The 11,950-nt window shown below is 30.9% G+C and overlaps 1 protein-coding gene across 2 annotated transcripts in view; it reads right to left on the reverse strand.

The window, feature by feature from the left end:
• Positions 1 to 1,143: 1,143 nt before the first annotated feature.
• Positions 1,144 to 11,950, reverse strand: part of LOC115241036 (phospholipase D3-like) — a 12,618-nt gene continuing 1,811 nt past the window's right edge. Inside the window, exons 1-13 of one of the 2 annotated variants that reach the window (XM_029816546.1) lie at positions 11,724 to 11,832; positions 11,315 to 11,368; positions 9,309 to 9,581; positions 7,990 to 8,226; positions 7,003 to 7,124; positions 6,235 to 6,580; positions 6,011 to 6,145; positions 5,568 to 5,759; positions 5,329 to 5,457; positions 5,089 to 5,228; positions 4,666 to 4,831; positions 4,450 to 4,591; positions 1,144 to 4,280 (exon numbers count right to left, since the gene is read on the reverse strand). In XM_029816546.1, coding sequence (XP_029672406.1) covers positions 4,096 to 4,280; positions 4,450 to 4,591; positions 4,666 to 4,831; positions 5,089 to 5,228; positions 5,329 to 5,457; positions 5,568 to 5,759; positions 6,011 to 6,145; positions 6,235 to 6,580; positions 7,003 to 7,124; positions 7,990 to 8,226; positions 9,309 to 9,422 — 1,908 coding nt within the window. In that variant the 5' untranslated portion in view covers positions 9,423 to 9,581; positions 11,315 to 11,368; positions 11,724 to 11,832 and the 3' untranslated portion in view covers positions 1,144 to 4,095. Of the gene's footprint in view, positions 4,281 to 4,449; positions 4,592 to 4,665; positions 4,832 to 5,088; positions 5,229 to 5,328; positions 5,458 to 5,567; positions 5,760 to 6,010; positions 6,146 to 6,234; positions 6,581 to 7,002; positions 7,125 to 7,989; positions 8,227 to 9,308; positions 9,582 to 11,314; positions 11,369 to 11,723; positions 11,833 to 11,950 lie in introns of those variants that run through there. The other variant, XM_029816545.1, reaches the window with a different exon arrangement.

Genomic DNA, 11,950 nt, shown 5'->3' on the forward strand with positions numbered 1-11,950 from the left:
ACTCAAAAAAAGCTAATACTACCTAGTTCCAGTATTGATTGAGAGATAGTGCAATTAGTACATATTCAAAAAAAAATCAGTCTCGGAACTTTTTGAACGCACCGGGTATATGCAAAATATATAAATGTGCTGATATGTGCATAAATTCGTCTGTTAAGACATTTCTGTTGTATCTTCCAGATATGTATCTTAAAGATTAAAATATAAATATCTCAAGGGTGTACATGTATAAAAATTTGCTCAAATTTTACAGACATGTAACGATTTTAGTAATGATTTTTTTTAGTTAAAAGGAATAAATGTTTAATAAGCACAATCAAAAACGCATTTTGTTGCAATAAAACAGATCAACGTCGCGTCAGTTTTTCCATTAGGATAGATAGTAAATACTGAGCCAGAATTTGTAATACAACTAAAAAAGAGATGATTCTACGCCTTAAAATAAATCAAAATAATTCAATAATTTTTCTTTGATTGAAGCTTTGTTATCAAGAAAAGTGGGTTTGAAAATCTGTGTCGCAAGTACGCGTACATTTGACTGAAATTAATAATAATTTAATGAATAAAGGAGAAAATATAATAGTAAACCGAATTTGTCGAAATTCAGTGACAGCCATAAACGACACAAGTCATAGCGCACAAACGAGACAACTGATCAACCTCGCGGAGAAGAGGCAATAATGCAAGTAACAAGTAACATACTTTTTTAGAGAGGGATCTGCTTATAAAATTGAGATCTATTCACTAAAATATACTTTGTCGCTTTGTATTATATAATTACACTTATTAAAGCAAGGCACAAATATAACGGAGGAATATTTATATAATTTCTATATGTATTCTCTATATTCGCAATATATCATGGTATATTTCGAAAAGCAAAAGTTTTTATTTTAAGAATATATAATATAAGTTTTATATCTTGAATTCATACATTATACTACATTTTTCTGTTCCAAATTAATTTCACAGAACATAGATCGCAGATTGTCGTGATATTAACATTTCCTTGTCAATAATTTTTTAATAGAGTCGCTCGATATCGCTCGCTGTTTGATGTTTTTTTTTTTATTTAATAAAACTAGCGCTTTACTAATACTTTAAATATTATTATATAAATAGTGAATATTGAAATACTTCAAATAAAGACGATATTAATTTATTCATTTCTTTTTCGATCTTGTTTCTTTTTTTTTGTGTGGTAAGATTTGAGTACAATATACTGAAAATTTTAAATTTTGTTATGTAAATCATAGGCCGGTATTTATAGTCTATTCTTACATTCAAGATCGTCTTAAGTGTGGTCTTGGGTCGTCTTAAGATTCTATTCAACCAATGAAATGGCCACACAGCATCTTAAGACCATACTTGAGATGATCTTAAATATAAGAACGGACTATGAATTCCGGCCATAAGTTTTTGAACAGTAGTCTTTGTTAATTTTTATTGCTGATATTTGCATTATTCAAAGCTGTACAGAAAAATAGTCTATACAAAAGTATTTTGGCCCCTTATTAAGTCACAAAACTTTCTTGTATATATCATTTTTCTTTCTTTCTTTTTCTATAGCATTGTGTAATCTTAAATAATATGCATAACAAAAAGAAATAATAACATACACATACTGCTCAAGAAATTTCTATTTTAAGATATAATGTATTACACAGGTTTGCATGATTTTGCGCTCTGAAAAAGGATAGTTTCTTATAGTTTTTTGTGCGCTGAATCCAAATCTATAACGTAAAATGGCTTATCACGTCAGGTTTTCGAGAGAAGTGGAGTTGAAACCCCCCAAAAACGCGTTTTTTACCATTTTTGAAAATTCGTAGCAGACGAACTCGATCTGCAAGAGATTTCAGAAAGAACTCAAACGAGCAATCTTATTCTTGACACAACTTGCGACTACACGCACCCCTAAAAACAAAGCGCGCCTAAAGTTCGATGGTACCTGCGATAAAAGATTCGATATTTTTATATTAAAATTCTATGTTCAAACTTCATTTAAGCTGTTTTTGAAGTCTTTTGCACATCAGATTCGTTTCCATTTTGCCTGGCGGATTTGGATTCAGCGCACAAAAAACTATAGGAAACTACTCTTCTTTTTCAGACCGCAGAAAAAATGTAAAATTATGCAGATCTGTGTTATTGATATAAACTGCGCATTTCCAAACAATTATCGTTCTTAACTGATAATTTAGATTTAGATATCATCGTCTCTTTTTCACCGCCATTGGTATCGTTGAATACTATTACAATTATGTATTTTATTAATTCTAATCTAATCTTTAAGCGGTGGCTTTTCTGGTCAAAGCCAATCATTTCGATACTTAGATTATATAGGATGTCTCTAAAATCCGTTCTTACCTCCTATATTTCGGAAACGGTACAAAATTATCGTGAAACACGTGTTTAATCATTTCGAGAGACTACTTTACTCTTTTAAGAGGGTTGGAGAAGATTACCCCCTTAAGGAGTTGTCCCAAGAAAACCCCAACTAAAAAATTTCAAATAGAATCCCCCTCATATCATAGTCCATCGTTTGAAAGGGCATAAAAAAAGAAAATTTTTGGCGCAAACCGAAGGTTGATACGTTGAAAAAATCTGTTTGTCTTCTCCTCTGTCGGTCCCTGTGAAATATCTCCTTAAGAGGGCAATTCCTCTAATCCCTTTAAAAGAGTAATTTCTAGAAATGATCAAAAACGTGTTTCATAGTTTTTCGTAATTTTAAACTGTTTCTGAAATACAAGGGGTGGGAATAATGGACTTTAGAGATACCTTGTATGTATTAGTACTATAACAAAAGTATTATAACAAAAACTAAATTGATATGATTATCATCTTTTTTTCATAACAATATTCAATTTGTGCACATAAGATATATGAACATAATTATACACGAAGATTAATATGTAAAAACCTTAATTATTTAATTACGCAGTATTACTTAATCTTATCAATGTTTTGCACGACTTGCAAGACTTGTTGTAGCCTCGTAGTTGCCATTATAGTAGCCTTTATTTTTAATCGGGATAAAAACCATTTCAGAATGTTTTATTTTTTTTTAATACTTATTGAAACACCGTTAATAATCAGGTCCCTTTTTTGTATATATATATATATACTACTAAACAGACACAACACAAATAACAATTAGATATGAGTTCTAAGGAGGTCACGGATTATATGGAAGAACGCAGAATCGATATATTTTTCAAATGCAGATTAATATTGCCATGCCTGTCAATAATTTTTGTAAGACACGTTTTATCCTTTTTGTTAAATGATATGCTTGTTAGGCACACAAGTGTACTTGCAAATGTACGATATGGATTGTGCGGTCAAGAGATAAAAAGAGATCAGCATGAAGGAAGAACTGATACCGTCTATCATTTTAATCGGCGTATTTTCGGCGGAAATTTTAAAGAGAAATAAAGGTTTAAAAATAGATTCAGAAGGCGGATTTTGAAAAAAGAATTTGAAAGAAAAACTTAATTACTAACACACAGATGTAAGAAGATCGCATATTAAATAAAAAGTATTTAAAGACTAAATAGACTGTAAATCTATTAATCTTAAATTAAAACTCACGGTTATGATAATGCAATTATACTTCAAAAAATATTTTTATAAAAAATGTTATATTAATTTACATATTCCTAAATATAAGCCAACTTATACCGCTAGAACAGCCTCTGTTAATGCTACAATATTTCGTAATTTAATTTCTGAACATCAGTAAAAAAAGTTGCACACGTTACGTCACGTGTATATAACATATAAAATCTCACAAATAGACAGTAGCATATACAACGATAAATCCAGATATTACAATGATTCACTTACTGCGCACAATCATAAGTTTCATGAAAATTTTAAAAAAATCTAAAAATTATTATATATATATACATATAAGTCGAGAACACAATAAAGAAAAATGAATTTTGTTTGTTTCTATTGAGAAATGAGATAAATTCTCTTTCTGCAAATCGATACGATAAAATTTTTCACAATTAAAAATCGTGATCAAGGCGAGTATATATACATATATATGTATGTATGTATATATATATATTATAATTATGTATGTATATAAGTTTAATATAACAAACGCTGATATGAATTTCTCGATAAACCCCATGAGTTTTCGAAACGCGTCTCACTTATATTATATAGCGGGAACGAATAGTTGGAATACCAATCGCGGTGGAAGATATTTTCCAGCTGTTGTCTTATATTATCCCTATTTTGACGTCCAACGCTTTCAAATACAGTACCGATACCTGAATTTGAACATTTGCATTAAAATAAATTTTTATAGAAAAAAATAATAAAAAAAGCTACTCTTATTTAATATTTTAAGTAATTTATAAAAACGGCACACGTAGAATTTGATTACTACTTTAATTTGTGTTATTTTGTTTTCATAAAAGCAGCATTGCAATAACTTACCGGCTGTGTCAATAAAGTAATCACCCGACCAATTGCTCGTTCCTATATAAGCTGCTAGATCGGTGACCATATATTTATTGTGGTTTACTCTCGCGAACGGTATTCTATCTACGTCCGGGTAAGTGGGTACGATAAATCTTTTCTGTAAATATTAAACAAATGGTCGTGATCGACAAATTGACCGTATTTATACGTACATGTGAAGAATATACTTACTACTTCAATTTTGACATTGGTGTAAGAATGCGTCAGATCTTGCAACGATTTAAGAAAATACGATTCGGACGGTCTTGAATGTTTCCACCAGGAAATCAAAAGGCGCACGTCTATTTTACGTTCGATGGCTGCCGCTCTCAGAGCATTGTCTATTATAGGCCAATATCTGTAAGATGAACGTGAAACTGTTATTGGTAGAAGAAACGAAATAACACCACAGAACGATAATGCAATATCATATGAAGCATATAAAATATTGGATATTCACGACATATTAATTAACAGTTTAAAGACATTCTACGCATCATTTCAGCTATCATTTTAATTTAAACTATAATTTATACTTATTTTATAATATTTTTTTTAGAAATTGAATTACACACACATATATAAACATATATAATTTTTAATCTTTATACATACTTTATTTGTGCAGAATATATTGTTAATGGGAAATAATCCATCACAGAGATATAAATAAATTTTTCCGCTTTAGCAATACAATGCAAGATCGCGTCTAGATCGTTGCTTCTGCCTTTCGGCGAAAATGGTGGAGGTGAGCTCTACAATATTTTAGTATTTATATTTCTCATATTTTTTATGGCTAATTCTATAAAATAATTTCTGCGTTTTGTAACGCATTTATTAACGAATGTTACTAACCGCGATAAATATTTTGTACTTATTTTCCATGTATGTAAAATTCATAGGATTATCTATATTTATTTTTGTGCTGAAAGAATCTGGCCACGTGGAAGGCACTTTACCATCTTCGCCTAACTTCCAATATACCTATAAAGTAAAAAAAAATCAATGCTAATTATATGAAATAATTTCCAAAACACAGTAAACGTAGCATTACAGCGTATTGTTTTCACAAATTTATATATATTCCTGCTTACATCAAATATTTTAGCGTAATCGTTTGCTAAACAGGAACAATTCAACGCCACCAAACCGAGTTCCTTTACTTGTGAAAGGGATCTCCAATCCATATTGGCTGAGCCAACGTATAAGTGAGTACGATCGATGAGCCACAATTTCGTATGAAGTACACCGCCGCCCAACAATCGAGCAAAATTTAAATCCCTCACCTGAATTCGAATAAAAATATATGTTTGCGTTTATAACCATGGAAAAAAAAAAGAGGAATTATATCAATCGAATCTTAATGAATAAATAACAAAATTGTCTCTTACTTATATGTATATGTACAAATGAGATCTTATTATTAATTATATATAAATTATGATTGATTGTGAGATATCAAAAAATTTATCGTATGATTATTTTTATTTCTTGAATGACACATCCACCTCATTAAAATATATGTTAAAAAAATTACCACTGCGTTAGCTTTTCTAGCCAAAATTTGTGTATCGACATTCGGGGACAAGCGAGAAGGAAGATTCTGTGCAATTTTTAATATAATCTGTCTATCTCTTCCAGCTTCTAAGAGCGCCTGGAACACTTCTTCTCCCTGTGGTGAGTTGATTTATTAAGCGAACGATAGTCAACAAACCGCAATTGTCTATATCTCATGATACCACCATATTACGTATTACTTACCTCCTTAGCACTGTTATCGGGAAGTACATCTTCCCCTTTCATCGTCCAATAAAGTGACGCGATTTCAATGGTTTCCTGTGCCATTCCAATAAGATCCAGCCAAGAATCATAGATAGTCTTATGTCGCGCAGTATTATTACTGTAATTTAAGCCTATGGGTATAGTTTCCACCAAGGATATACTGCAATGATCCATGCATGTAGATTCTGAATCCAATGCGGTGGAATTTAGCGTGTATTTGTCTGCCGCGTGGTCCAACAATGGCAAAAGTACGACCAGAACGATCAAAATTAATATGATCGTTATTGGTATGCAACTGGGTCTGCACCAATTCTGCGCGCCCCATCTTTGACAGAATTATATAAATTCACCATGTGCGATTATCGTAATAATATTTTTTTTATGCAAGCTAAAAAAGGTTTTTATACTTCAAGTAGATGTGCACTAGTTTTTTTAATGCTTATTTTTTTTTATTTTGTAAGATAATTATACGTACAAAAGGAATAAAAATAACGAACTTTTTGTGTACGTGTGCTTGAAATAATAATTCGTTCGTGCAATAATTAAGAATATAATTATTAAAAGAGTGATATCGTTCTTTCGTAAAATTATCTTTATATTATCTTTATATAATTAAAAGAGGCTATATAAAAATGTTTAATATAAAAATATTATCTTTTTTAAGAATCGTTACTATATATTGTGCGAATATAATTTAAGCTACGCTATTTCTAATCTTTATGTAAAATGTAAAAATATGATACGTACTTTGCATTCGTGAGAGGATCGTCCATATCGTTCCTTAACATAAATCCAGACTGGTCCCATAATTCCAAGTCGTCGTCGCCGCCTGGAGAGTTCACGTCCAACCGTACATTTTCAGACACTGTCTGCAACAGAGTACATATATCACGCATGCAATATTGTTGCATGATTCGAACTCTTTGGGAGATCTGCTCTAGCGATTTGGTGTAAACAGGAAATTCGCATTGTTGTCTTTTACTGACATTTCTACGTCACATTTTCGAGTAAAGATAACATTGGATTTTATCTTGTTAATATGATATGTAGCGCGCGGACTTTGTCATCCGCGACAAGAACGCGTGACCAGAAAGTTGATCCGCTCATGATTCATTAGGAAAATTAATGAATTCGATGCAAAATTAATCGGTATTTTTTCCAACAACATTACAAAGAAACGTCGAGAACAGAAAAAGATTTTTATTCAATGAGATCATCACAAATATATATACATATATATATACTATATATATTGTATATATTACATTTTTTTAAGATATAAAAATATTAATAATAAAAATATTATTTTCTCATAATAATGTATGTATTATGTTCCATCTTATATTTTTAGAGAAATTTTCAGTTTTATTCAAATATACATATATTATTACTTAATTTCTCTTGAATAATAAGCACATAATAAGTTTCTCGTTGACGTTAACATTAAATATACAACTAGTAAAATTACTTTCTTAGATTGCTTTATATATTTTTGAATTTTTTTATTGTTATAAGTTAGTTTTATAGAGGCAAATAGAGAAAAAGAGAGGAAGGACGTGTCAGAACAATATTGGAGCAGATCAATAAGTAAGATTCATTTACGAAATTGTAAGTAAAGTAATCTTTATAAATTAGATATACTTCTTTCTGAATTCTTTATATAATACCATCATCATTATAGCGTAGATTTTATGTAACATTTATATCTTATTCCAGTAACATGAGAAGACTCACCGATAATTTGTGCTTAAGTCGCGGTGCTCTGTTCTTGCGGTGTGGCAACAATACAACCACGTCTTGGTCTTTATCTCGAGGCTCCGCATACTTCGGGTAAGTTTTGTCGACGGTCGTCCCTTTCGTTGATGACGATGTTGTCGGAGCAGTCGAACCGCCGGCCGTGGAATATTTCGAATACGCGATATTATTCACATTATTGCTACCCCCATAAGAAACATTGTGCGTGTTATTCACCTTAACAGAAAAAAACGATGATATATTTTATCATTTTATTTAAACGATAAATTATTTATAATAGACACAAGAAAAAATTAAAGATAATGTCATTTACTTAAAAAATATTGATTTATTACTTAAGTAAATTAAATTTCGAGGCTACATATATGTAATAAAATTCTGTTTTTCAGATAATTTCAAGTAGATATATATATATATTTTACATTAATAAAATTTTAATTTATAATAAGATTTAGCGAATTTTTAATTGAATTTACTAGTATAAGTTAATAATATTTTTTATAGAAGTTTCTAAAATCGAATATTTTGAGCAATAACAAAATCAGCTATATTTGAATTTTTGCTGAGAATCGATTTCAACTTTATGCGCAATCTCGCAAATATGCACGAAGAATTCGAGATATATTCTAATAATTCTTAAAAAAATCTCCCAACAAGATATATCTCTCATGTGTATATATGCGGATAATTTATTAATTTTTTATATCTGCTGGAAAAATTAAAAAAAAATTTTTGCTCGAGTAACATATACAATAAATGAGATGTTTATGAGAATCGATTAAGATTACGACACACGCCATTAGGTCCGCATCAATTTTAAACGTTACACGTGTTGTGATTTATATGAATCAAACATGAAGATATAACGCATGGCATGCGATTCTAGAATGTAAATGTACAGATGTTTCTTCATCTCAAATTACCTCTATTTTTTTCGTTCACGAAATTATTTGACCATAATCTCTCTATCGCATGTTATGTAACACTATAGACTATATAATTTGATATATATGTATATTATATATTTAACAATGGAAGATAAATTGACGATGTCAAACATGCTCAGCATCAGCAGCGAAGTGTCAACATTTATACGATGCTAACTGTAATTATTTTCGATACCATCTTCTCTCCTCGTCTTGTCATATCATTTTCCCATATATTATTCTCAGTACTATTTTTAATTATATTATTTGTCTTGGATACTATTTGCAATATTTTATTTATCAATTTTTTGTGTTTATAAAAATTTCGATACTATAATAATATCGCAGACGTTTTTCCAGAGGTCAACTTACTTGCACTAGGATATGGCAAGCTTGCGACGCGATCTGAAACAGACCGTCCTGCAAGTTACGACCAGTATGCTCGGAACCTCCACCGCCACCCATTTTCCGTCCGAAGAATGACATTCTGATTGCGTCTGATGCATCCACGGTCGTCTAATGCATCAAGGCCGTGGCAAACAAGTCGCGGTCGATCAAATTCGCGTGCGTGCGGAGGCCGGCATCGTCGACGGCGCCGTTTCCGTTATCTGACTTTTGCACCATGTTCAACATTCTCATCAATATCTGTCGACAGACAAGAGAAATACCATCCGCCTTATGACCGTAGTGTATAGTATATGTGCATAGACAACATTGATTCCGCCGCACGTTTAATATTTCACACGCGCGAGGGTTGAGATAAACGTTATGGCAAAAGTTCTATAATACCTTACTAGTAATAAGGTATGTATCTACACTATCGCTGTTTTATTTTTATCGTTCGCTATCTTTTGAAGTTAGAACCGATTTAGAACGCAATAGATACGAGAAAAATGAAAATTTTCTTCAAGTAGTGTAAAATAGGAGCGTAAAGAAGAAAATTTCTCTCCTGTTTTATTTCACTTTCATTTTTTGAATTAAAAGACGATATTCGATAATATATATAATGTTAGAAATAAATAATATTTAAATAACATATTTTCCAGAATATTTTATGAAAAAAATTTACTATATAATAATAATAATATATGTGTACATATGTGCATAGTGATATCTCAAAAAATAATATTAATAGTTGTTTCGGTATATATTTTTTTCTGATGTTATCGAATTTTAATGCATTTTTAAAATTTAGTTGGAAAGAAATAGAAAAGATAAAAATAAATAATTAATTTTTGTTAAGAAAAGAATCTTTAAAGCCGCGCGAAAAATTTTCTTTGTTAGGATAACAAATTAATAAGTCTCGCGATACATAAAGTTTAAAACGAAGGAATCTCGCGTGTCTTTCGTCGCTAATTTTCATTCCCGTCTTTAAACAGAAACTAAGAAATCCTTGATGCTAATTCGAAAAAGTAGAACACTAATTTGTAACACGCTATTTAATTCAATTAGCTTTAACCCCATTCTATCTTTCTCTCGGCCAAATATCAAATTACTTTCTTGTCTAAAAAAAAATGGAGAAGTTTACGCGACGCAAGTATATGTCATAAACTGGGAATAATCGATAATAAAACAATTAGATTTATTCGCTATTCATATCCCAATGAGTCCGCCTTATTTAATTCGTGATCGCGTCGGTTTAAACCTGCGCACTGAGACCACACGCGTCGCTCTCTCTCTCTCTCTCTCTCTCTCCCTTTGTTTTTATCTCTCTTTTTTTTATTTCAAGATCGATTTGATCGGCGTGTTGCCGAGACGACGACGACGATCTACATTAGGGCATAGGGATGACAAATATCTTTTAGCCGAAAGAGAACGATCGAAAGGTCTCGCATGCCGTGCCAGGCACCTGTGCAGAGAATGTCCTCGTGGCCTCGATAACGCTCCCAATTGATAAAAAGGATGCGATTAACCCATTCCCAATTTATATCGTTATATGCCAAGAAAAATATTTTTATAGATTTCTTAGATTATTTTCAACACATAATAATATTTAAAAAAATTCTATTATTTAATTTCTTGGATATATTGCTCTCGATATATTGTTTCATAATTATATTGACAATTAATTACAAGCTAAATGTGCTAGAAGATTATATGTTAAAAGATTTATAAATGTTTTTTCGCAATAACTTGCATCTTTTATTTAATTCAGAAAGATAAAATTATAAAAAATAACGATAATGTATTTGTTATATATTAAAATATTAATAATGTAAGTGTAATTATATATATGTTTTGTATATCTCCAACATGTATCCAATTGCACTTAGAAAATTTTATTCATATTCATATAGTTATTATTAAAAATTATTCGTATAGTGATTGGTGAATCGGACAATGAATCATTGAATCTTAAGTTTAAAAAATTAGCTTACCTCCACTCGGAATAACATGGCTAATCTTGTGAATTTATATTTAAATGTTATTCTCTAAATTACATTTAAAAAATTTGAATTATACCATTCAAGATACACTGTTTGCTTCGGTTTTCACTTTATTTAAAAGCACCACATGAAGATCAAAATTTAAAACAATAATTAAATTTTTACACAACGAAAATAGTATAATCTGCAATAGTAGATACTAAATATAAAAAAGGTCTTATGTGTATAATAATTCGATATCTTTAATTATTATGCATAGATGAATAAATTATATATAATACACAAGCTCGCGCTTCTACTTCGAACACGATTCGATTGAGACGATCGCGGAAACGAAGTATAAAAATGACAACGAATATATGTACATATTTGCAAGAAAAGAATGAAATGTGTCAATTACACAACATGACGAATCGTTGTCATATGTAAACGGAGATCAACCGCGCGCTCTCCGAAACGTTTTCGACTTTCGACGGCGACTGCGTTCGTTCGATCTGTCATCGCACACATATGAGCGAGGAATATGCTCGGCCGTGCATGCGCGCGAAGCATCCCTCGGTGGTCGGCGCGAATCCAACGAGAGTGAAATATTTCGTCGATACACGCCCCCCCCCCCCCCCACACACA

Source organism: Formica exsecta, unplaced genomic scaffold (assembly GCF_003651465.1).
Source record: "Formica exsecta isolate Colony F162 unplaced genomic scaffold, ASM365146v1 scaffold465, whole genome shotgun sequence".
Lineage (NCBI taxonomy): Eukaryota > Metazoa > Arthropoda > Insecta > Hymenoptera > Formicidae > Formica > Formica exsecta.